Source organism: Python bivittatus, unplaced genomic scaffold (genome assembly GCF_059951505.1).
Source record: "Python bivittatus isolate LINGU-HERP-01145 unplaced genomic scaffold, Pbiv_v1 ctg000140_np1212, whole genome shotgun sequence".
Taxonomy (NCBI): Eukaryota; Metazoa; Chordata; class Lepidosauria; order Squamata; family Pythonidae; genus Python; species Python bivittatus.
The window spans coordinates 2,442,711-2,469,778 of NW_028277043.1; the positions used below are offsets into that span (position 1 = coordinate 2,442,711).

At 43.9% G+C, this 27,068-nt stretch overlaps 1 protein-coding gene and 1 long non-coding RNA gene across 3 annotated transcripts in view; both read right to left on the reverse strand.

Annotated features, from left to right (window-relative positions):
* The window catches only part of SLCO3A1 (solute carrier organic anion transporter family member 3A1), a 124,868-nt gene extending 104,586 nt beyond the window's left edge, over window positions 1-20,282 (reverse strand). Inside the window, exon 1 of one of the 2 annotated variants that reach the window (XM_088136435.1) lies at window positions 19,866-20,281. In XM_088136435.1, the coding sequence (XP_087992561.1) occupies window positions 19,866-20,057 (192 nt within the window). In that variant the 5' untranslated portion in view covers window positions 20,058-20,281. Of the gene's footprint in view, window positions 1-19,865 lie in introns of both variants that reach the window. The other variant, XM_088136436.1, reaches the window with a different exon arrangement.
* Window positions 20,283-23,275: 2,993 nt separating this feature from the next.
* Window positions 23,276-26,107, reverse strand: LOC148216456 (uncharacterized). The gene is made up of 2 exons (XR_015795353.1): window positions 25,677-26,107; window positions 23,276-24,411 (listed from the first exon to the last, which is right to left on the reverse strand). It is a non-coding gene; the product is annotated as an uncharacterized LOC148216456 (long non-coding RNA).
* Window positions 26,108-27,068: the final 961 nt, after the last annotated feature.

Genomic DNA, 27,068 nt, shown 5'->3' on the forward strand with positions numbered 1-27,068 from the left:
TCCTTAAAAAGAAAGAAACAGAGAGTTTGGATTCATGCCTCACATTAAGCCAGCATGAGGTTGTCCACTGCGCATTGCATAAACCTAATCACTGTGGTTTATAAACCATGGCTTAGGGTGTAGTGTGTGGAGGGGCAATCTTTTTCAATTCACTGTATCTTAGCAGCGCTTGGAAATCTAAAACATCCTGCCTGGGAAGGTCGGAAGCATCTCTTTTTGTTTTAATGAAAATAAGCTTATTTGAGGGCTTACATGATAGTTTTAATGTTTCCTGCCTTGAAATAAAGAGAAAACACATGTTTTTTGACAGTCCTACCCTGTGGGGATTCCAAGAGCTGCCAAAAAAGAAAGCTTACTCACCATGGTCTGTGACCTTGGCTAATGGGGGTTTATCCCGTGAACTACAGTTAAGCAAACTGTGGCGTAATATGACTGTGGAGCCAGCCAGAAAGCAAGCTTAAATTCAAAGCAAAGGCATTTTTTAAAAAGCCAGCTAGGGAACCAGTACTTTTTTGTTTGCTGTTTAAAAAAAAAACTGTTGTATGCTTCTCTTCCCTTTGGAGAAGAGAGAATTCACCACCTTTTGACTGTCGTCACCTCTGAACGTTGATCCAGGAAGCCCTTCCAGGATTCTGTCCCATCATGGCGGGAATGACACGGCAGCGTTCTTTCCCAATATTTCCTTCCTGCTACAAATGCTGACCTCTGAGGTCAAGAGAGACTCAACTCCCAGGAACAGCTGGATGGGTTCAAAGCCGCCAGCCTCAACATCCATTCCAACATCCTCTTGGTCACACAGCAGGACTGAAGAAGCAGAGTCAGACTTGCTACCAAAGGATTAGTGAAACCTGGAAGGAGCAGCAGGCAGGGGTGTCCAGTGGGGCAGGGGGTGTCAAAAAATTCAAGGTGGAGGCTATGCCATGCACCCAAAATCCTGTCCCTTTTGGGCATCCATTGACACCCATAAAAAAAGGGTGGAGCTGGTCACTTGGTCACCGCCACAATCCTGAATTTTTTTACTCCCTTGCAGACTTCACTGCTTCATTGCCGCTAATTGTGACATAATCTCTAAATCTATAGGCTTAAATTTTGGCAAGCTAGCATGGCCGATGCATCTTACTTCCTGGATTCCAAGGATGCTCTCTCACAGCACAGACCTACTCCAGGGGCTGGATTGCAACTCCCATAGTTCCCAGCAGGCCAACCATGCCTGCTCTCTGCACAGGCACAGGTTTTCCCCCACTTGGGGAATGGAGTTCAGGAGAACTGCAGGGTCTTCAGCGCTACTGGCAATGCCTCCCTGGATGCCTATTTTCAAAAGGATTGTGATGGAGCAATGGCAGGATACAGTGTGGTTCAACAGCTGCCACAGCTGTCCTCTGTTCTTGCCCCCCAGCCCAGGAAGGAGAAGCAAACCAGGCTGCAAGGCCAACTGAACTTCAGAAGGAAAAACCCAACACTTCTAAAATAAGTGAAAGGGTATCCTATGAAAGAAAACCAAAACTAGTTATCCAAGACCTGGGTGCAGGGGATCATAGAACAATGGTCTTACATTACAAGAAGGTAGATGCTAGGGAACAAATTGCACTTAAGGATGGAAGCAAATGAGACAATGGAGAATGCTTTGCAGGCATCTCTCTCAAAGCATAATGCTACTGCTACTGTCCTCAACTTCCTGCTGTGCCTGTGACTGTTGGTTTTCACATCAATAGGAAGTCCTGTGTCCATTTCCAAAACAATGAACAGATGCAGGCTGGCTGGTCTTCCCAAAACAGGCAAGCCCCCTGCCCTTTACACCAAAGAAGCGCGAGAAAACAAACTGGAGTTTGGCCTTCTCAAATGGCCTATAGATTGGGTTCCCATTTGAAAATAGAGCACTTGTTGGAATTCTTGTGTGGCACCCTAAACCCTTTTTCTAATAAATATTACTAATAAGAGCTCTGACAAACTTGATCTTGGGATTAACGGTGGTCCCTCTGATTGCTAGGAAAGGAGGCTGTTAATGCGCAGCAAGTAGCAGATGGAAAGCTTCGGTAAGATGGGTCTACTGATTAGAAATAGCCATGACAAAGGAGACTGGGATACAAAGGAGGGGTTCTTGAAAGCAGGGCAGGCATGGGACAAAGCATTCTAGGCCTTTACATAGTGTAAACAAGCCATCTAAAAAAGAAGGCTTTGTGCAAACATCAAGGGCTGTTACAGTGTTGTGTACACAGCAAAGGAACTGGGGGCAACAGAAAAGGTTGCGTCTGGCTGTACAGACCTTACAAATAATGAGTCACTGCTTTTCAGAGCACTTTGAATGGGGAAATTTTCTAGAAAGTTTTCCCATCATTTTTAATGGAGGGAGCTCTGATGTAGCATGTTGCTATTCCTTTGTAAACTTACTGTTAAAAAAAATCATTAAAAGTTACATTAAATTATAATAAATTATTTATTATTTTTATTTCTTTATTATTATAATAAATATGATAAATAAATTAAATTGTACCTGAAAAAGTATACAGATCTATAAACATTTGAAGTTTTATTCCAACACAGAAATGTAGCCCAACAGACATTTTTCCCCCACTAGATAAAGATTAGGGGCAAACTAATTCAAAGATTCACATGGAAATTACTTTGACTGGGGTACTTGGAAATATTTTAAAATGCATTTCGAGGCTGCTAAGTGAGGGAATGGGCTGAACTATAACTACAGTACAACTTTCAGAACTCCAGTCAGGTGGTCACATAAGGAAAGGATACGCCACATAGTTGTACGCATTTTAAAATATTTCCACGTATACCGGTCAAAGTAATTTCCATGTGAATCTTTGAATTAGTTTGCCTCTAATCTCTAATCTATCTACCTACCAACCTACCTACAGAATCGTGCAAGCTGTGGTATTCCCTGTGACACTCTATGGAAACGAAAGCTGGACTCTGAAGAAACAAGATTGGAAGAGTATCGATACTTTTGAACGTTGGTGTTGGAGAAGACTCCTGAGAATACCGTGGGTAGCCAAGAAAACAAACCAGTGGATCATTAAACAAATCAACCCAGAGTTCTCACTCGAGGCACAAATGACGAGCTCAAATGATCCTACTTTGGACACATTATGCAAAGATTCAGCTCTCTGGAGAAGGCTCTGATGCTGGGAAAGGTGGAAGGAAAGAGAAGAAGAGGACGACCAGCAGCAAGGTGGATGGACTCAGGTACAGTGGCAACAGCTGCACTGTTGGGAGACCTGAAAGACCAGGTTAGGGGCAGATCCTCATGGAGAAAATCTATCTGTGTGGTCAATAGGAGTCAAAAACGACTTGATGTGACATAATCAATCAAGTGAGGGAGAGCTGAAGAAAGCATTAACAATGTGGATTCAGCAGTAGATTCTGATAGTTAAAAGCAATGAAAAAAGACGTGAGAGCTCTCAGCCAGAAGCTTTTGATTCTGTTTCTGGTTCCATATAATGTCTAAGATAAATCTCCCAACACCTTAAAAGTTCCATTTGTAAAGCTAATAACTGCTGTAATTCGTATCTAGACTTCCGGGGCACTTTAATTGCCAGATAAAAAAAGATAGTTTTTTATATGCTCTGTATTTCCACGGACATGAAATGGCACCCTCCAGAGAGCCTGGAATCCAGAAGCTCAGGAGACTCATTTACGGAGCAAAGAGGCTTACGGAAGTGACTTTCTCCCCCTTGCTTTCTCGCACAGACATGCACATCCCTACCTATCCGGCTGGCTGTTCAAAACACCCCCACATCTCCCAGCTGCATGGAGAAAGGGGTGAACGCAATCAATTTTTTTAAAAAACCACTCTTTTTTACCCGTCACTGGATCAGAATTACTGTATCAGTCTGACGTTGTTTTTAAAGAGAAGCCTGAATTAGAATATGGGTAAAGTCTCGTTGAAAAAAATAAACAAGGATGGTATGGACTGGTTTCACACTGGTATGGACTGGTTTCTGCATGCTGCTATAAGGTATGACAGGAGCCCAGAGGTTAGGGATACCCATGATCGGCCGTTCTTAAAGTGCCCGGTGCAGCCAGTCAATGCCCCAAATATTAGCTATAACAGCATGTTCTTGCTGCAGGTTTTCAAATCTCCAGGACCTATCAAGAAGCTGGGTCCATTTAGATCCCCTCAGCAGGAAACACATACATAAGGTGGACTGTTTCTTCTCCTTTTCTAGAAATTTATCCATTTTCTCCTTGGATGGCTCATCCTGTGCCATTAAAGTTCATCCCCCTGCTGCCTAACCTCCCAGACTCACTCCTGCTCTTCCCATCTTCCCCTCCCCATTTCTCATTTGATGAACCTTAGCCTTCCTCCACCTCCCTTCCTTTCACCATCTCTATTTTTAGGTACCGTTTTGCCAGTCCAATCCCTAAGGGACTGATCGCCTAATCAAGAATCCTTCTTTTCATCAGCATTTGCAGTAAAAATAAAATGTTTAGGTTTCAGCTATAAATATTCTCCAGCTCCTGTTCCAATCTGTTGAACTATTAATGTCTACTGCAGGTGTCTCTTGCCCCTGTAAAAAAAGTCTCATTATTTCCAGATTTATGAGATATAGGTACATACGTATGGATATACATCTGCATACATGCAACTTTATGCAGATATGCCAACAAGGGTACTTGGAGTCGTTCCAGATAGAGGGATCTTTCCTCTCTCCTTCCTAACAGATATTTTTGCTGAAATAAAATACAAATGCAGTAGGCCAGGACAAACCCCCAGTCGTGACATTTTGAGAACGTCAAATGAGTAATCTCACAGCATATCTGTGGCTCATCCATTCAGAACAATAAAACCATTACGGGCATGGCCAGGCAGAAAAAATCTATTTGTTGGCCTGCTGAAGATGGTTTTGGAAGGGGAGGGCAGGTAGTTGAATTCCAAACACAGCATCAGGCTACAATCAGTCAAGGATATCCACAGGATCGAGCTCTTTCATCAAAATGCATTGCATCGGTAGAACACTGTCCTTGTGATTTGCCTTCACACACACACACACACTTCTAGTTTTAGCCACTTGCTATTTTTATTTCGAAGAATGTTAATAGGTCCCTGCGGGGATCTGTCAACTCTTTGAGATAGGACACATCAGGAAACAGATACAGCAAGAAATCCTAGAACTCTGCTTTATTGTAGAGTTAATCATAACTCTAATAATCGAATCTTTGAAAGCCTGAGATCTTCGTACAATCGTTCTTGGAAATAAAAATCAGGATGGGTCCTTGGCCCTTCTCATTTACTTGTATTTTTCAAAACTTAAAAATATTAAAAGTTGCATGAATGAGTCTGGGACACAGGACAGCAATAGTCTTGCCTGGGAATGGATGATCACATACCAAAAGTATTCCACCAACAGTATTTTATCAGCACTGACGTCCCACGTCAGACCTTCCAGTTTTTGACTGTGCCCATTTCCCTTACTCAACCATTTCACTCTCTCATCACAGGAGATGCCAGATGATTTCTGTCTCAAACCTTAGGGTGCCACACTAAGCCCACCCCAAGTAAACCAAAGTTAAAAAACTAACCAAGCTTTACATATTGTGCAAATGGAGGCACGGTTTCCTTCAATGACATGGTTAGGTAGGTTGTATGAACGTATTCACCGTCAGCTTCTTAACCTAGTGACTTAATTAATTCATTTTCTCAGTGTGCTTAATATTGTGAATTGTAAAACTAACCAAGAGAGATGGGTTCATGCAAGATGGCAAGCCACAAACCCTAAGCAGGATTAAAAATTCACTCCTCGATCTTTAATTGACCTACTTAAGTGTGTTATGCAAGACCCTCTGCATTTAGAGGCATAAGTACCCTGATTATTCATTCCGTGCACACATTAATCTCTCTGCTCTACCCTTCTAAAATACCTGCAGTACCCAAAATGAAACAGGCTTCACAAGAGTGTGTATGTGGGTTTAATGCAAAGTAACTTACAATAAGAATGAGACCACCAGATCCACTTAAGATATGGCATATCTTAAACCAGCTTCTTCAGGATGGAGTTTTCCAGCCTTGCTAGAAAAGCCACTCTCAATGCACAGGCAAAGTCTAAGATGGATATGGTTGTGTTAAATTCATCCTAGAGAGCCTGAAGGATTCAGTAAAATTTCAAGCCAACCCAACTCAGCATGACACATACATTTGACAAATGTTGCCTCTAGTCCTCAAAATCATTTGCATCAAGAAAGCTGATACAGCCCGTTTCCTCCCTCAGTAACACAAGGAATGTCCATTGGCAAAGTATAAACTCAGTGTATTAAGTGTGTGTGTGAGGCCTATCTTGACTGAATTATTATACACAACATTTTCAATCTACCACGTGAACTTTCAGCTTAACATTTCAACTGGAAGCTCATGGCTATAGTTCAAAAAGAATGAGCTATAAACAAATTCAATCTTAGCAGAAACCCACTCTCCTTGTACTCAGGGATGGGCTAAGAGCTTGGAAAATGTGTGGAAGAAGCAAGATGCATGTACCAAGTTGATCTCAGGAGTCTGTTGACCGAAGAAACTGGGTACTTCGGTGGAACATTTACCAAAGGTAGGGAAATGGATGGAGCAATGTTAGCATGGGTATATGCTGGTAGAAAGGGAGCAGGTAGTCTGTGGTGTATTCCAAGAAATGAATGCTTATCGAAAGAGTGAAACTGTACATAGCTCACTTTGTTATTTGGAATTGAGAGTAGGATGCATCAGGAAAAAGGTAAAAGGAAGTTGAATGCAGTGGAAAATGGGGAGTGTATACGTGTGAGGCAAAATGAAAACGTAACCATGCATAACAGTTAGTATTCAGACCCAGAATCTGCAAACGTCTCCACTATTGGTGAATTGGAACTGCTGCCAGAAGGCTGTTAGAAAGAGAAAATCAGGAAATCTCTGCCCTAATGTATGTGTATGTACCTTCAAGGCAGAGTTGACTCTTGGCGACTGCCTGGACAAGTCCCTGCCCTTTTCTTGCAAGTTTTTTGGAAGTGTTTGCCCTTGCCTGCTTCCTAAGGCTGAGAGGGTATGGCTGGCCCAAGGTCACCCAATTGGCTTTGTGCCCAAGGCAAAACTAGAACTCACAGTCTCCTGGTTTCTAGCCTGGTACCTTAACCATGACACCACGCTAACGTACGCAGAGATATATTGGTTCTAAAGGGAAACAGATCGGTTGCTGGAATTCTTCTAAATATACCATCCATCTCAGTAAACCTTGCTAAAGAGACTCCGTGAGAATCACCCTTGGAAAAAAACTGCTTTGGGTTCAGATAGCTGCCAAAGACCTTGACAGTATGGAGAAGAATAAGAAATGATCTGGTACAAACTCGGTTTAGCTATTATTCCTTTTCATTTTCTTACCCCATCCCTTTTATTTTTTTCAGCTTATTATTCTTACCGTCTGTACTTTGCGTAACATTGCTCACCTTGAAAAAAAAAGTGTGATGGGTCTGTATGTGCGGGGAGAGCCAGGAGAGTTATTTGGAAGGACAACATTGGAAGGACAAATTGTTGCCTGACATGCAGCAACAAGTTGATGATTTGTCTTTTCTGCCAATATTTGAAGGGGGGGGGTTCTCCAAAAATGAGGCAAGGCAGAGGACTTCTGAGAATCTGCTCAATTTGGGGGCATTTATCAGATAAAGCAGGAGACCTTTGGAGTGAGTTCAATGCTATTGTTTCACTGATACTATTTATGTCTGTCATTTTTCTTTTCCTGTTAGTTTAGTGGAATAAAAATTATTGCAGAAGATACAGGGGTTCCTAGCCGTCTACAGTTCAGCTGTCATTCAAGCTAGGTAGTTGACCTCTGTATTCAAAAATATCATCCTGACCCGAAGCAACCAGCCTGACCTGAAGCAACCAGCCTGACCTGACCCCAATTTATGTGGCCCCATAAAACAAGGGTGGATAACAGCTGCCTCTCCAAAGGCTACTGGACCCCAACTTCCATCAGCCTTAGCCAGGATGATCAATGCTGAGGGATGACTACAGTGGTAGCCTACATGTCTGAAGGCCACATGTCCAGCCCAATGTGAAGATTTAATCCAAGCATTGCCTCTCATTGAAGATTCTTCCTAAACATCAACCCTTTAGACAGATTCCTTCTTTGGTTAATTCTGAATCTTGCCTTTTTCCCTCTAACCTGACTCCTTACTATCTGGCCCAGGTAGGGGCTAAGGGGTTAGGCTAGCACCAGGAGACCCACCTCAATCATGGAAGCTCACCTGGTGTCTTCAGACCTATCATTCTCTCAGCCCAACCTATCTCACAGGGTTGTTCTAAGAAGTGAGGAAAGGTGGGATAGGAATCTAACCAAGAAATAAGGCAGCATCTTTGTCCAGCTTTCTATAGTCCTCAAATGTGGTAGCCTCGAACTCCACACAGTATTGTACAGAGAACATGCAACATGTGAACTGATCAACTAATGCAATCACCAGGTATAAGTAAATCAATGGATGCTGTAAAGTATCTTCTTTAACCTGGTGCCTTCTCATTCTGTTTATTTATCTGTTACATTTCTTGGGGATCTGTTCAAACAATTAAAACATGAAAAGTAAAGTTACAGAAACACACAGTAAAATGACAAAGACCCACCAAGCAGAGAAGGGTATCTAAAAAACACTCCTGACTTGCATGACTTTACAATCCTGGCAGTGGTAACTTTTTCAAAATGCAATTGCTGATTAAAAGGACCAAGACAACATGACAGCACACTTTGGTGTATTTAGGATACACATACTTCACCACAGCAAGGGAAGTAGGAGGTGTGAATTTGAGGCAACTGATAGCACAACAGTTGCAAATTCCCCATTGTCACCATAGTTGCCCCTTTTTTTTTTACTCTAAATTTGTGTCTGCACATGTATTGTTTGTTTCTGTACATTTCCCCAATCGATTGGAGAGAGCAGGAATTGGGGGGAGGGGGGGCTATCCTGCCTCTTATTCTTATGGTTGATAGATAGATAGATAGATAGATAGATAGATAGATAGATAGATAGATAGATAGATACAGTTTATTACAGTCTTAGACCAGTACAAGAAGTTTGTTCATGAGTGACCTATGTTCACTTATAAAACTAAGAAAACACTTAATACATATTTAGGATACATATATAAAGGAACCTGGCACAAAACCATAGGTAGAATTCAGACGAAGCAGTCTGTCTAAGATATGAGTAAGGTAGTATCTGAAACTTACCTAAAATATAATAACATCTAAAATGACAAAAATTTGATGACATCTAAAATGTAATCATAATATCTAAAATTATATGGAATTTAACAATGTCTAGACTTATATGAAATACATCTATATAGCAGGAGCTTGCTCTATTAAGGACTAGCAGATCTAATAGTAGAATTTAATACGGTCTTTGACCGACAGAAGCAAAAATCTACCTAAGGACCTTGTTTAAGCTAGTAGCTATCAAATAACAATAATAAAATATTACCAATTCTAATAAAATTTGTCATACTTCTGAAACACATTGTGAAGGTACCTGATAATGCAAACTAAAATACTAGTTGACTATAATCATTACTGCAGAACCTTTCAACTAGCTTCCTATCCGATGGTGACGGATCTTCATCGCCGCAGCGCAGAACCTGGCTAGCTGCGCTGTAACTATTCCTTTGGAATTCTACACATCTCTAATACATTTTGCACCCAACCTTATCAACGAAATCCTTACCGCCATCCCTAATCAACTCATCCATTTCGTTCATGCTCAAAGGAAGCCCCCTGGCTTGATTTTCCTTGCTCACCTCAACAGCATGCGCTTTTCCTTCGCAACGTCTGGCAAGCAAGTTCAAAGCAGCACAACCTCTGACAGCGTGCAAAACCCTGGTGGCCCCAAAGACCTGCTGTAAAACCAGCCAAAGAAATGCCACGTTCAGGGAAAATAATGTCTCTAGGACTGAAGTCCTATCTTTCATGTGTGAAGCCACTGCCATGCTAATGGGATGTAGCACCCATGTAGTCTGCTCCTGGATGGGGAAGGCCATCCTAGACATTGGCTTTAGTGCCAGAAATCAGCTCCAATGTGATCTCCCCACAAACAGGGCCCAACTAATCCCATGTTTCCATGTCTCGTGCTCCTTCCCCATCTTCTTTGCCTTCATGTTAGATGGCAAGTTTCAAAGCTGCTGGTGGCCAACAGTGGACAGTTCAAAGACTTTTGCTCAAAACCATGACCAAAAAGAACACATGGAGCTGTTGTTTTCAGCAACACATCCCCAGCTGGACAGCTTTTTTTCTTTTCTTTTTTTTTAGTGTGAGCCCCCACCCCTGATTCCAGCCAGGAGGAATCTATGCAACTAGGTCAGCTCCAGCTATTTTGCACTCTGGAAGGCTAAACGTTGAACGGAGAAAATGAAGTAAGATTCTTTGCCATGCAAACGACAAAAGAAACCTGGAAACTATCTGACCCAAGAATTTGGCTCCTGGCTGTACAAAGAATGATTTCACCCTAGGTTAAGCCAAGATTTTAGCATCAGGGTGAGAAAAAATGAGGAGAACAAAAATATCTGCAGGAGTAGAATAGAGCTCTCCATTTGCAGAAGTAGAGAGAAACAATCATTTAATCCTAAAAAAAAAAAATGACTTGATTAGATGGGGGAGGAAGGGCTGAATTAAGATGACAGAAAATTGCTACAAACAGCTTAATCTCCCAGGATTTCCAATTTTCTGTTGCAAGAAATGTGTTCATTTTGAATTGTTTAAGCTTTCCAAATTGTTCTCTAGTTTTAAACCTCTCCTGATGACAGTTGTACTGGAGGCTCAGCAATAAACAAATGGACAGGAATTTAAAACTAAGGAATAAACCGAGTAATAATGACCAATGCACTAAAGCATCTTTAATTGTGGAGTCCTTGGTGCTCTCTCAGCTTGGTTGTTTGCTTGCAGATGTTTCATTACCCAACTAGGTAACCTCATCAATGTTACCTCAGTGATGTTACCTAGATAGTGATGTTACCTAGTTGGGTAATGAAACGTCTGCAGGGAAACCACCAAGCTCAGAGAGCACCAAGGACTCCACCACAGTTCAACCCTGAGCTACAGAGATTCTCTTCTACTGGCATCTTTAATTGGCTGGCAATCAATTAGAAGTTAAGGTTGAAGGACTTTAGACATACCACAGTAATCACACTGGAAGGCTTCTTTTAGCATGCAAAGGTCTTAGATAAAAGTCTTCAGTTAAAAGTACATAAGTGAGGGCCAAAGAGATTTGCTCTTTCCTCTCAAAGCACCCTCACCAGAGTTGAAAAGAGCTTCCCGCAACTCTGCTCCCACCAAGGTGATTACGCCACAACTCTCAGAATCCCCAGCCAGGTTGGCTTTTCTTTCTCCTGCATTATTTTTAAATCGGACTTCCCCAGCTTGGCTGGGAATAATGAAAGTTGGTGTCCCAATGCATCTAGAGGGCACCAAGTTAGGGACCTGGAACACGAGAAGCATCACATGTCTACGCTGCTGATCCTTTTTAAAGAGATACTTAGATGCATTTATCAAATCAAGAAATGTTCCCACCTTCTCAGTCCGTGAAATGTTTCAGTTTGCAAATGTAATCACTAGGCTGGGGTTAATGTCCCAGCTATAGATGGAAATAACTGTTCCTTTCCAGAAAGAGACTGTTGGCCTTTAGGGTCTCACTTCTGATTCTCATTCTGATGAACAAGTCTTGCCTTGGCCTTCTTCGAATGAAAACTATGCCCACCCACCTTCTGGCAATGCTCCCTGTTGCTTTTGCTGCTTATCTTTTGATTTCCATCTCCTTGCTATTTCTGTTAGGTGCCTGTGTTCCTCTTTCTCTTCAAGGTCATCAGTTCCTTGTTCTTGGCCTTCTGCTCTTGAAGAATACAAGCTTTGTTGATTTAGATGTTGGAATTCGTAAAGTTGTTTTTCTCTGCCCCTTTTAGGGAGGCCACAAACCTTGGAAAGGGGCAAAGGCCTCAAGATCAATGCCCCCATCTTCTGCAAAGGGCTACATCCATCCATCATGGCAATCGCCTTCTAAACTTAATCCCACTTAAGTTTTTAGTTGTAGGAGAGTTCTAGCAAAAGTATACAAGCTAAATTATAGTTTATCCATTGAAGATAATCTTTATCTTTTACTCAATATCTCTTTTTATTTATCAGTCCTTCTGAACAATTTTCAGTTTTACAATACACCCATGCTTCTGTGCTTCCTTGTTCTTGTAAAATGTTGGTAGGTACTTAGAGAGAAAAGCAGAACTTTCTAATATCCTTTTTGGTCAACAGGATCAGTTCATCAGAAAAAGGAATCATTTTTTCCCCATGTGTACACTCAACGCCAATTATAACCATGATTATTTTTAGAGGTTGTGGTCTGTGGGGGTGGGGGGGGGTGACAAAATGTGCATCGCAATGTCACGATGTAAACTCTGCCCTTGATGTAGTTGTGTGCAAAGTTGTGGTGCAAAAAAGGGCGGAGCTTGCATTACTACATCATGACATTTTGGTATCATTGTGGTTAGGAGCAAACGTGAATACTCAATAACATTGATACTCATTTCTAAGGTGGAGTTTCAGGCCCAGAGCATAGTTGATGGGCAGCTAGAAGAAAGATGGGCAGTATTTAAATTAAATACTACAAGAAGGTGCATGAATGTGCCCCTTTGACCAAGGAAAAATACTTGGCTTGTACAACGCACTTAATCTGGATACTGAACTGACCCATTTTCTGAGTTTATACAATACCAGGAACCATAAATTAACTAAATTTATGGTTTGCCTGGGTTCACACAATATGTTAAATGGCACACACAGAAAATCAAAGTTAACCCATCTTGCTTATGTTGGGTGAATGCAATCACTTTTGTCTTAAGAGTTCACTTAGTTAGGCTTGCTGTACGAACACAGCCAAAGAGTGTTCGTTTTCCTTTTTGTTCAATTATATCCTGCCCTCCCTCCAATTTTTCTTTACAACCACCACCCTGTAAGATTGGTTCAGCTGAGAGAGAAAAACTGAGCCAAAATTATCCAGTGAGCTTTCAGGGCTAATGATGGGCTTGAACCTGGGTTCCAGTCCAACATTTTGACTACTACATCATCTACACCAGTGTTTCTGAACCTTAGCCACTTTAAGATATGTGGACTTCAACTCACAGAATTCCCCAGCCAGCCATGCTGGCTGGGGAATTCTGGGAATTGAAGTCCACATATCTTAAAGTGGCTAAGGTTGAGAAACACTGATCTACACAATCTCCAGGTCCTTATCTCCAGAGAACGCCACAAAACCTTGCTTCCGTCTTCCATTTTCACATACATCTTGGTGGTATTTCAACAAATTCTTCTACTTCCTGTCTATTGCCAGGAACAATTCCAAAGTTCATTTCAATTCAATTAAACTTCTGCAACTCCAAGTAACAGCTCTCCCTAACCAATGTTCTCCCTCCAAAGCTTTTGGGTCTACAATTCCAAGAATTCCACCAACCAAAATGACATCAAGAGTGGCCAAGGGAAGACTCCTGTCTTCTTTTACTCCTCAGCCTTTGAGCAATATGAAGCTCAACTGGTCTACTTTATCCATTTTTATCTATGCTAATTGATTCAACGTAGCTCTGGGAAGCAGAATTTTATTTCATTTAATTTTAAACACATAAGACACAGGAGTTAGGAACCCACAGAACAGTTCTAGCTTGCTTCTCCTGGACAATGCATTTCAGTTCTTTTTCTGGCCCAAAACAAATGATATTTTTCTGGCTCCTTGTCCTGATCACCTGGAGGCTATTTCCCCTCTCCAAAGGTAACCAGGCAAATAAGGACCAAGCTTAAGCTAAACTTGCATTATGAAGTTAACCTCTACTGGATCTTTGCCAGCAAAACCCTGTTCAGCACTAATGTCTATTTTCCAAGTGCTTACGGGCTAATTAAAGAGGAGTCAAACCAAAGTATAAACAGAACATTAAAGGGAACACAAAAATAGCAGGGTGTGTACGTGAAGCTCTCTCCAAATCTGGCACGGTGGGACAGCCATCACCATAAGCAAATCTGGACATGGCACGACACCATGCATCCTTTTTAGGGAAGAACAATTTCTCCTCAGAGCAACTGCGAGACTACACAAGAATGCTCTCGGCTGGGCCATTTTGTTAGATGTTCTCTTCGAGTTGTTACCAAGGCTACGTCAGGAGGAAAAAAACACGGAAGTGCAGACACGCTGCATTGCTAACAGGGCCAGGCAGGAAAGATTACTCTGTCTCGGTTATTTTCCAAGTTTTTTTAAAAAACGAAGACTTTCAGAAACAGTTTCCACATTTTGTATCTATGCAGAAAAAGAAAAACCCCACACTGTTGATTCAATTTTCTGCTGTGCTGTTTCTTCTCTTTCTGAATTTACAAGTCAATAATAATTGCAGTTTTGGAATGCTGGGGTTCATCTTGAGAGTTAGCTGATTTTACTGGAAGGAAAAGCATGAATGTTTTTATTAAATAAGATACTATGCCACCATGGTACAAAAGCCTTTTGTGCATTATGTGGAAATTGCAACTTTATGTCCTGTTCCAAGAATGAATAAAAAATGGCTTAACTTATTTCCTCTTCCTCCTCCTCCTCCATCTCCTCCTCCTCCTTCTTTTTAGGGCATAGCAAAAATATTTCATAAATGGTAAATCATGTTTAAAACTATCTTGCACACAACTCAAAAACACATTTGACTCTGACTATCACTGTCAAAGACAAGACTAACTTTATAAATAACACACAGAATGCTTTCACCAAGCATGTTCATCCCACTTATCAAATTTACACAATAATTTATACATGCATGTATTCATGCAGACAGGCCACCACACTATTCCCTTCCAGGGTAAACAGAATGCAGAAAAGAGCAAGATAGAGAAATCAAAGGCATTAAGTTAACAGAAAAGAAAAGGAAATCCAGCGAACGCTATCTTGTAGCTGCCTTAGATGGGCCTATTGATATCGGCCTCGATCACTCAAGAGGTCTGTGGTCCATGAGTGATAAAACTAACTCAAAAAGTATGTTCACATAATTCTGTAAGTCATACACAACAAAAGCACCTGAGTGAACCCTAACTAAACGCAGGATGTTATGAGAATGAACCCACTATTTCTTTAATGGGTTTGGTTCAGTGGTCGCACAGCCACAGCAAGAACATAATCCACGTGCTACGACATCATCAGCAAACGGCATGAACTACATGGGCGGCATCAGAAGGTGCATGACGCTGCTTGCCCCCTTGTGCTGTAAATGCCCAGGCCTATATATTTAATGTAGCAGTGAAGAATCCCTGGGTCGGTTCGGCTCTCCCCAAACCCACCCAAAATAAGTTCCCCTGAAATTGTTTTAGGGCTGGTGAAACCAGATCAGTTCTTGACACATTTCCTTTTTGCATCTTCCCAGCTGTCGTTGCGTGTTGCCAGCCAGGCAATAAAGAAGAAATAATGCCACGCACTCCAATTTGATAGGAAGAACAGCCGCCCCTTTCCCCCAGCTAGGCTACTTCTCTGAACTCAGAAAGCCTGGCCTTGTCTCCCTGCTACTGCTGCCATTCATTACCCCAGCCAACAAGGTTTCTGCTCCTTCCCAGACTCCTAACTTGTCTCCCATTTCTAAATCAGAGCCAAGCGGCGAACCCACAAGGAAAGACTTTATATAGCACGTTGTTCTGGGAGAATAAGCGTTAAAAAAAAGAAAGAAAGAAAGAAAAAAGACAGCAATGCTGCCTTTAAAAGAGCATCACCAGTCTCTTCCTGGTGCAAGGATATAACGTTATGTCCGAAGGAGATGTGATGTCGTTTGCACGAAACCAATGAACACTCCCATTTTTGCCCTGTAAACATAAGTCACATCCAGTCCACAGGTCCCACTCGGTCCTGATTAAAATCCTACTCTCTCCCTCGGCAGCTGCAATTCTGTAGTGCAGAGAGAAAATGTTAATGAACTACATCTCCCAACATCCTGCCCCATTAGTTCACACTGGCTGAGACTGCTGGAAGATCCAATTCATCAACTTTCAACCAGTTTTCACTGGTACCAACAGAAGCTTTCTGCCCATGTCAGCATCAGGGGACCGTTTTCACGATGATGTTACCTACTAACCCTTCAGAGTCAGAATACAAAATGCCCGGGTAGCGCTTACAAAGAAGGTCTCATTTCATACATCCTTCTTTTGATCGGTTACACGTCAAGAGCAGGGAGAAACTACATTTGCAGCGCAAGCTGTACAGTCCCACCGCAGCACGGCTACTTGTCTTGGGAACCACTTCAACTCATTAGAAAACCATCATCAGGATTTTGTTTATCAACTTTATAGATTTTTCTTGGACAAGATAGGTAGGTTTAAATGGGATTGTTAAAAACGCTCTTGGGTTAAAAAAAAAAAAAAAAGTGGGAAAAATTCCAGATTTTTAAATAATGAGATGTACCCCAGGCCTTGCACCACCTGTAAAAGGCTAGAGGCTAACACTTTGGTGTTATCTCTTATTAAAGCTGCTGCAACAGCTCCGAACGTTCAAAACAGGTTTCAATTTCTCAGGCAAAAGACACCAGAAAAATTTGGAGTCAGAGTAAGATTGGGGGGCAGTGAGACCAAAGAAGAAACAGAGCAAACGGCTATAGAAATTCTGAGTTTACCTTCAGCTAGAGGGCAAAATAATAATTTTCTACCACTTAACATTAGACATACAAAGGGGAAAAAAAGAAAGAAAAAAGCAGCCAGCGCATTCATTATTCTAAAGCAGCGTGGAATGACATGCTATTTTGGGCAAGCTTCTGGCAGCTCAGGTTAAAATAAAATGTGACTTAAAGGGAATGAAAACTATCTAAGAAAGGGAACAAGCGTTCAGATGGGGAGATTTCAAATTAATTAAATCCTACGGAGTTTCTTCAATAAGACTAGAACTTTCCCACCCGGTAAGGACACAACTATGACATCACCCAACATGATACTGAGGCATAATTTTCAAATTGTAAGCCTGTCAAACAGAGCCTGTCTCTGGACCAAAGTTTGTGGTGTTTCATTCTGTGATTACTTTGGACAACGAAGGAGAGAAAGCCGTTCAACTGGATTCAAATAAATAAGAACAGAAGGAATGCACAAAGTTAAAACCAACCCAAGCCTCTCACACTTTTTGCACAGGACTAAGATCCCATCATGGTGCTCTCCACGTCCATTCATCCTTAGAGGCCATATTCACATATTTTCATTTCTTTAAATTATGCTTTTAAGGGTTGGTTGCTTTAAACTCCACTTGGCAGCTGCCCAGGTACTTTATCAAGTAGAAAATGAATTGCAATGAATAAAATACTTAAATGCCGAGCCCAGTTCTGTGTTGCAAAGTACCTTTCTTAAAATACTTTCCACTGGTTTTTTGCAAGAACCGACCAGAGGAGTCTGCCACCTCTCCTTACCCCATTTGGCTAAACCAACCACCCTGGGCACAGCTCTTTGCTATGAACTGGCCTCAGACACTGAAACGCCAAGGCGCAACGGGGCACCCTGTCTTCACAACAGTCCCACTGCCATTTGGTTCCAGGATGGGAAAACGAAACCGGCAGGAAAAAGCTCTCTTGTCCCCTCCTTTTCCAGTTCTCAGGGACCCAAACATCCAGTCTCCAAGCAGGGCAATCAACCCCCAGCTAACCCTATGCTCCTTTGCCCTTCCTTCCCTGTCTAGTTTTGAATGCCTGTATCTATTCTTTCCTTACTCTTTTCCCACACAGAGAGGTAACCCCAGAGCAAATACTGACTCGCTTTGACAGCACCAAATATGTTAACAGTTGCTGGGAAGTAGACCTCACTAGAGATGCTCAAGCCAAGGGTCTGCAAAAATGCATCTTCCCTCTCTCGCCCGCCCTGTTTTTCAATGTCTCTCTCTCCATGGCTCTTGTAAGTCCCTGTCTTCTGGGAAGCTCACCTTTAAAAGCTCACCTTTAAAAGCTCACCAGGCTTAGGAAGCACAACCCGCGATGGGTTCCTTCCAGATGTGGCTGAAGGCTGGGCGAGCTGGGAATGCCAGGAGCTGTACTCCCGACACATCTGGAAGGCACTAAGTTCAGGAGGATGAAACAAGGATCACCGCATTGTCCTCAATGAACATAGGGAACTGTAAGCGAAAATGCAAGGGTCTCTGCCCCGGAGAGCTTACAGTTATTTATTTATTTCTTTGTTTGTTTATTTTTGCCAATCTCCCCTCTGGTGCCTTTAAACAGCAGTGTGATCTACAGACATTAGCAAGTGATGATGATACTTATTTCTCGGCTGTGAAGCCTCTGAAGATTAGTAGCTGTTATCAGGGACAAGCAAGTTTCCCCCCCCCCCAAGTCAGCTGATGCTTTGCATTTCAAAGGCGAAGACATCAGAGAAAAAAAAGTGGGGGGATAAAGAGATGAATTTAAGTACACTTTGGCATTTTGACTTCTAGCGCAGAGAGGACTTTTACGTTTTTGCTGGAAACACTTTACATTTTGTAGGGTAGCTTTACAACGGCCCTGTTAGGCAGGCCTGAAAACAACTGCCGTGTCGTCGTTGTTATTATTATTAAATAAATGTTGTCATTATTATTATTATTATTATTATTGTTATTATTATTAAATAAATGTATATGCTGCCTGACTCCCAGAGACTCTGGGTGGTTTACAAATTATTTAAAAGATGAAAAACAAGACATTAAAATGACAAGAAATGAAAGGAAGGGGCAGAATGATGATAAAGAGAATGGGGTTGACATAAAGCGGTTGCCCCCGGAAGTTTTGAATGTCAAGTCCAATCTGTCTGGGGCAGCATGGCCAGGGACAAGGGGCTGTGGGAACTACAGTTCCAAATATCTGTCAAACTCAGTTAAGCGAAAGTATCCAATTACCGTAGTTGGTCTGCAGGATGTGCTGAACCAAACGCTAGCCGGCCACCCCTTTTAACTGAGCAAGTTGCTCCAACCCAGCCCCTGTGGTCAGTTTCTGGATGACTAGAAACTGAATTAATTTAATAAACTATGCTGAAGTTCTCCAGACGGGCCAGTTCGGTACCAAGCCTGCAATCTGACCTGCAGCTGAAGTGAACTGCAATCCGGAGGTCACCTTATCAACTCTGCACCTCTCACGACTTTTCCTTCCTCCTCCTCCTCCTCCTCCTCCTCCTCTCTCACGAGCAAGGGCCAATTTCAGTTCGGCCACCGAGGGACTCGGGAAGCCCTTGTTCCCTTTGGAGGGGATCGGTGGCCGGAGCCCGTTAATAAAGGTACCCAACAGAGCGCAGAAATCTCCACTTAGCAAGGGCGCATTTCAGAAAGTGGTTCTCCGAGCCGCGCAGAGGGCGGGCCGCGGGCCACCTTCGGGGAGGCGGCGCCCTTGAGTTGGGGTAACTCCGCCTAACTCTCCCCTGCCCGCCGGTCCGAGCGGGGCTAAGCCGCCCAAGGGCTCTTCCCCACTCAGCCGAGAGCGCGGCGGGCTGGCCGGAGGAAGGCGAGGCGAGGCGAGGCGCGGCGCGGCCGAACGGGCAGCGGGACCGGGAGCTGCGCCTGTCTGGCCGGCGGTGTCAGTCAAGGCAACCTGCGCCAAACACGCCCCTTCGCAGCACCTTCGCGCTCCTGCAAGCCTGGCACAGACGCGGGGAAGCGGCAGAGAGACAGGGCGCACCGCCAGCCGCCGGGCAGAAGCACCCACTCAGTCCCTCGCCCGCCTCTGCAGCCTGGGCTGAGCTCCCAGCTCTCGGGCGGGGCAGGAGCAAACAAGCCCCTCGCCCCGGGTCGGGAGAGTCTTTGCAGTGCGACAGGACCGACCTCAGCCTCGCCAACAGCCCCCCCCCCCGGCCTGGTCCCTCGTGCCTTCCCCCAAGCTTGGCCGATCTCCCCCCCCCCCCCCCCGCGTTCCCAATTCGCCTGCCGCTCACCAGGTAGGCGCCCACAGTGCCCTGGGCCAGCATCAGGACGCACTCGGACACCAGAAAGATCTGGATGCTGGAGAACCGCGAGCCCTTCTTTTTCCGCTTCTTGGCGCGCTGCGCCTCGTCCCCTTGCAGCTCGCCAGCCCCGCCGCCGCCGCCGCCGCCCGTCGAGGAGCCGTGGGACTTCTTCGCCTGCATCCTCCTCCTCCTCCTCCTCCGCGGCGGGTCCCCAAGGCTCCTGGCCGCCTCCCCGCGAGCTGCCCGGGCGCGGCGGCTCCCCGGCCGGGGCCAATCAGATGCGCGAAGACGGCAGCTGCTGCCGCTGCCGCTGCCGCCCCCGGCGCTCGCCTCCCTTCCTGCCGGCAGCCGCCGCTAGTGCTGCCATGGCCGGCTGGCGCTCCGCACGCCTCCTTCCTCCGCCCGCTCCGCTCCGAAGGCTCCCCCTTCCTCCGCGCTTTCTCCTCCCCTCGCGCGGCCGCCGCGCCCGCTCCGGCTCTCAGCTGCCGCCGCCGCCGCCCGCTGCTGGATCGGAGCCAGGGGGCCGGGAGGGGCTCCCGCGGGGGCGCCCTCTTTTCGGGGGGGACAGGGACTCTCGGCGTCCTCGAGGACGAAGGCGCGGAGCACGTGGGAAGAAGCCGGTGCGCGTCCTGGGGGGCGGCGCACGAGCAGGCTCGGCGGCGCCCGGGGAGAGCCTGGGGGGAAAGGGGGCTGGTCGCATTCCCACAACGCGTTGGCCCTGGGTTGGGCTTTCTGGAGCCGTCAGCCTCCCCTCGCGGGAAGCTGGATCGCGGCGCTCTGACCACACTGGTTGGGTTCACACGAACAGACCCAAACCGAGCCCCCTTTGGGAGTAATGTCTGGCATGAACCATTCCTGGCGAGGCTTTCAAGTCTGGACTAACTGCCAGACCTTTGCCTGCCCCGTGGTGGATTGCAAGCCCCGGCTTACTCTCAAGGGTATATCCAGGTACGGTTAAAAAAGTCAAGATGGCAGCTGCAATGGTGCAACTGACGCGGAGCTTCGTTTCTATGGTTATGGCTGCCATCCTGACTTTTTAAAGCGTACCCTGGATGTACCTCTGCTTCTGGTGCTGTGCAAACCTGATGCTTAACATGGACTCTGCATGCTGTGGTTAAGCGAACCCAGCCAGAGGGTCACGTGTAATTTCAGGACCTCTGAGAAATGGGTCGGGTCTGGGCTCAGTAACTCCTGAGTCGGTGTTAAGGCTGTTCAACCATGGAGCTGGGCAGCCAGTAAATTTAGATAGATATGATAGATATATGGTAGATTGATATAGATAGATAGATAGATAGATAGATAGATAGATAGATAGATAGATAGATAGATAGATATGATGGATTGATACAGGTAATAATAGAAATAGAGGTGATTGATAGATAGATAGATGATAGAGATGATAGAGATGATTGATCGATAGATGATGAAGATGATGGATGGATGGATGGATGGATGGATGGATGGATGGATGGATGGATGGATGCTGGGGAAGACTTGGTAATGGGAAAGTAAAAGCAGCCAAGAGGGTGGTGGTATTTGTGTTGGTGTTGCAAGACTTATGAGGGCACTCTAACTCATATGTTAAGGTCAGGTTCTCCCTTACATCCTTTTTACAGCACTGAATGTTATACAATCTGTTGGCAGAATTATTGAGAAAACTGGTTTTTAAAGATGTGTATATTGTACTGAATTATATAACGACTACTTGGAATTTAATATGTTCATGCTCATGGTTTTTCATGCTCTAACAATAGCAAAAAGAATCATTCTTAGGAGATGGAAAAATACTCTTAATTCCAGAGATAAAGGGTTGGATTTCAGGGATGTGTGGTTTAATCGTTTTTGAGAAAATTTTATATTCGCTTAATCAGAAAATATCACATTATCTCTCCCTTTGGGGACTTTTTTTGAGCAGGCTTGGTTCAACATTAAAAGCTTCTTGTTAAAGACTTACAAAATCAAGTGGCCTTGTAATATAGTTGCAATTACAGGGGTTTCTTGTTAGTTTATTTGTTCTTTGTATTTTCTTGTTTAAAGTTTCTCTTTCCTTTTGTTTTTGTGTAGGGTAAATTGTTTCTTTTTCTTTTATATTTCATGCATGCCTGTTTGAAAATGGAGCAATAACAGTATTTGGTTTTGGGGGGCAGGGAACCAAGGGGGAAGGCAGATCACACAGATTTGTTTGGGTGGGCTATGAACAGAATTGCTACCTTCACACAACCACCTGGGGGATTCATGGCTTGGAAACATGACATCTGAGAAGGATTTAGGTGTGGTCACTGACGACAAGCTGAACAAAAGCCAGCAGTGTGCATTGGCGGTTAGAACATTTCCAGCTGTATTAGAGGAAACGTTACGTCAGAGATGAATGAAGCCATTATTCCTCTCTACCCAGCACTGGAGCCACCATATCTGGAATCCTGCCTACGATTCTGGGCAGCGCATCTCCACAAGGATGCTGAAAGGTTGGAGAGGGTTCAGTGAGGACAGCAGAGATGGTACAGGAACTTGAGGACCTGCCTTATGAGGCCTCACTGAAGGTGCTTGGGTGGTTCAGGCTGGAGAAAGGAGGGAGCCACAATAGCAGCATTCAGGAACATAGAAGTATGTCACAGGGATGTCAGGAGCAATTTTCCATGGCCACAGAAACTAGGACCAGAAATAACAGGTAAAAGTTGCAGCTACCTGGATTCCATTTAAGTAGAAGGAAAAACTTCCTGATGGTAACATCTGAACAACAGTGGAACAGTCCCCCCATGCTGCCATCCCACCCCCCTCCATCTGGCAGTGCAACCGCCAGCTGAAAACCCAAATCCCAGGTTTGATACGTGACTCCTGGCTCACTTTGCAGATTCCACCACCCCGTGGTGTCTTTCAGGAGACCATGGACTAACCAAGGACCATCTGCCCAGCCTTCTCAGTCCCTGACAGAGTCCTTTGCAGGTCCAGTCACTTAGTGGCATCTTAAACTGCCATCTAGTCGCCTATAACCATCCACATCCAATCCTCCACCCCTTATCAAGCCCAAACTGTCATTAATCGGTCTTCTCGCCCTGAGACCGTCTTCAGATTCTCCAGTCCTCCAGATCGCCCCTTGAAAGGAGACCATATTAAATTGTTGGGAAACCATTTAAACAATGGTTTAAGTCAAGAACGACATGATCGTTCACAGTGGGCTTCCTGAGCCATGCACTTAAACGGTAGCTAATTTGGTTATTTAGTTGTTTGTTTATTCGTCTGTTGGCTTACATGGTTGTTCATCTCACCATAGCAGCTCTGGGTGACAAACATAAGATGAAACACACACACTCAGATACATTTGTATGAACCCAGCCATCTATGGCTGATTAGAGGGAGGGTTAAGCAACCCAGGCATCAGACTACATATGAAGTCGCTGATCTTGGAATGCTCTGGAACAATTTTTAGAATAGCGACCAGCTCAGATGGATTAGAAAGATGAAGGCTATCAATGGGTTCAGGTTATGATGGCTATATACTACTTATAGATTCAGAAATAAAATAATTCTTAGTACTGGTTTTGGGGTAGCACCCTTGCTCTCATTTTGTAGGTATAGATTTCCCATTCTACTATCTTGGCTCAGTTTTGGAGATCTTTTAGGATCCTGTTGCTGGGCACCTCAGTGTCCTAATGGTATAAGCCAATTTGGCTATCTGAGTTCTCATCTTTTGCTATCAATGAACTAGAAGATCAAATGCCTAGAAAATAAAGCCATTCATCCTATTAATTCAGCCTGAGTTTTCTCCATGAGTACAAAGCAGGGGAAATCATTTTCAGCATTTTTTTTCGGCCTCAGCCCCTGGAAGTAACGTACAAATAAGTAAGAAATGTTGTATTTGATCTGAGCTCAACTCTGCCTTATAATTTTTATTTTAATGGCTGCAAGCTACCTTAAGGGGTTGTATAAAAAGAATTGCAGGATATAAAGCCAATGAACTAACTGTTGGTCACTACGTGTCACATCCATGTCGTTTTCTTGCCAACAGTACAGAAGCGTTTTTCAATTTCCTTCTTCCAGGACTTCCCCAGACTAAGTTGGGGAAAACGTGTAGGATTTCTGAGTGGTCTCCCATCCCAGGACTGCCTCTGCTGACTTTTCAAGATCAGCGCAAGGTCAGCTAAGTGCTGCCACCCAGCTGAGCAGAAGGGCCATGATTTAACCTTAAATAATCTCAGCCCTTCTGGATCCTTTTTCCATTTTGAAATGGGAGAAAAGAATAGTTTAATACAGCTGGGTTAAGAATGAGGGGTGGATAACACAAACAGGAATGTAAAAAAAAAAAAGCCAGAATACATTAGTGCAACTTGGATGTACCAAGACGAGTGCCCTCTGCAATGTGCAATCATCTAGATTTGAACCATCTTGCAGGGAGACAAGATCCTGGTTCTGGTTGAAATGCCACCTGGAAGGAGCGGTCTTTCCCCCAAATGGTGCATCCTCTCTGCCGCTTTCCTTGGTCTTCTCCCCAGTCCAGATTTGTCAGACAGAAAAGTTGTTGCTTTTTCTCCTTTTCCTTAAAAGAAAAGAAAAAAAAAAAACCACCTTCAAACATGGCATCCGGCAGTTATACAGGCTAAGAGAGCTGGCGAAGCAGATTCTTCCTTAACTGAGCAGAAAACCTCCACGAAGCAAAACATTTTAAAGAGGAGAAAGAAAACAGGAAGGATATTTCTGAGGCTTAAGAACAGTAGCCAAGCAGAGTTCATCATCTCCAACTTCTTGTCTGCTTCAGAACAGAGTCAAATAGGGAAAAAGATTCCCTTTTCTACTTTAAAAAGCCCACAACTGTTAAGGAGGAGAAACACTTCCCAGAACAGAGTGTTGCTGTAGCTCCTTACTAATTTTGCAACAATGATATCCAGACTGGTCAAAAGTAAGCTCAAAATAAAATATCCCTAGAGGAGGTGGTTATTATTATTTAATATTTGCAAGCTTCCCATTGTCTTAAAACTCTTTAATGGATGTAATAATTAAACATCAGGGCAGGGAAGGAGTGGGAAGGAAGACTTGTGGCTGATATTATTGGTCTCTGATATACCATCTGTATTCCTAAAGGGAATGGAAGCAGCCCTCAAGGAGTACAGTTTAGATGCTGTCTAGTGCAGCCTGTTGCAAATTTGTGTCGAATTACAGCAAGTGTAAGAGAAATCTTGGAGGCTGCAAAAGAAATAGGAATATCTCAAACATATTAACGAGCAGATGTATTTTTCAGGGGAAAGGTGGGTTAGCCCTTCGGTCTTGCACTCTGGGAAAGAGAGGAGCAAACATCATCTTAATGAATTCATTAAAAAGTTCTAGAGGTATGGCTTATTCAGTTTCCAAAATCCAGTATATCAAATCTTTAGCTTCATGACAACAAGTGTAACTATGAGACTCCTTGTCAATCTTTCCTTCTGAGTTGGATTCTGATGTTAGGGGCTTGACATCAAGACCCTAGTTATTGCTTTATTAAATCTCCCATTTTTGTAAACAAAATCCCAACAGCTACTGTCTTTCCATCCTGCACAAGATACCCAGAACTTTTGCTGGTGGAAAGGATTAATTAAGAATTTTGCTTGCCCCTTTCTGTACTTGGAGGAGTGTCCAAGCTGTATTCATACAACTCACATGTTGCAAGGGAAGGTAGCCACCGGATCTGTGGGAGTCAGATCTGATCCAATTTCAACCATCCATTTGGAAAATCACATTCATTGATTTCAGGGATCAAAGAACCAAATAGGTTTGCCTCAGATCATGGAATGAGGTCGCTGATCTGAGGAGGAAAATGAGATGCCTTACCTTCTTCTTGAGGAACCTGTTGTGCTTTTGAAGAATGTCAGCATCCACCGGTTGTTTGAAAGTGATTGCTTTGCCCAGAACATTTGATCAGCACAAGAATAAATGAACAACTGAGCTGCAAACACTTCAGAATTCAGCAACTGCTTCTGGGTTGTAATTATCCCTGATATCTCATTAGATCACAATCTGCTTAGCCACAAGCTGTTATGTGCAACGACCTTTTTGCCTCCGTTCTGTTCCTTTTCTCCTGCAAAAAGCAGTGTGCTCCCGGAATGACTTGTAAACGAACACCAGCCACTGGGCACAGACTCTGGTGTCTCTCGGCAGGAAATGTGCAGCAAAGGTTAGCAAAAATTCTCGTGGGCTTCAGACCATCATCTTTTCCACTGCAGCTGCTTTTTTCAAAGGGGCTATATTTTAAACCTGGCAGCTGTCAGAGGCTCTTGGCCCACAAGTCACTCCCAGAAGACATGGAGACAAAGAGCTCTTTAACTCTTTCTCACCCTGGACCTGGAGAGCAAAAGAGTCTTCTTCTGTCCCTGTGGCTCACCTGAGTGATTGTTAACATTGCCCTGCGCCTTGACTTGTGCATCTGGTTAAGAACAAAGCATTATGGTACCTGTATAATCACTTGAGGTTCTTTAACTACCACCAACACCACCACCACCAACACCTTTCTCCTCCTTCTCCTCCTCCTCCTCCTCCTTCCCCTCCCCTCCCCTCCCCTCCTCCTCCTCCTCCTTTAAACAGCTCTCCCAAACTTTCTTGCTCTCTAGGCTCAGATAGAACTAGTTAAGAAGCATCTTGCCCAAATCTTAGCCTATAGTCCTATATGTAGGCCTAGAAACACACGCTTACCACCATTTGGGCATACAATAAATAAAAACAATCCTGCATATTCTTTTAAGAAGGGATGCATTAGCAGAACCATCTATAACAATAGGTGAGCATCACATTATGATGCATTTCACCTGCATGGCCACCTTGGAAATGATAGGAGTTCCAAGATAATGACTACTGAAAGCCATCACAAAGCCGCCCCCCCCCCCCCCAATTTGGCAGGAGAATTTCAGGTTGAGAAGCTGGCCAGTCCTGGGTTCGTAAAACCCACTTCACCTGATTACTGAATTAGGTTATTGACCTGATGAAGCATTTTGTCAATACATGCAAAGTGCAGTCAGGCACATATGATAGGGATCTGATGTCACTGAAAGCTGAGTAATTCCAAGATGTGCTAAACCCCTAGTTTTTCCTGAAGAGCCTTCTTTAACGCCAGACCCTTCTGATGAGTAACTATCAGAATCCGCAGCCAGCCTGGATCCTTGGATTTCAATAATGCAAAGGGCACCAAGTTAGAGAAAACAAGCTTAAAATGTTTTAAAGATAAGATTA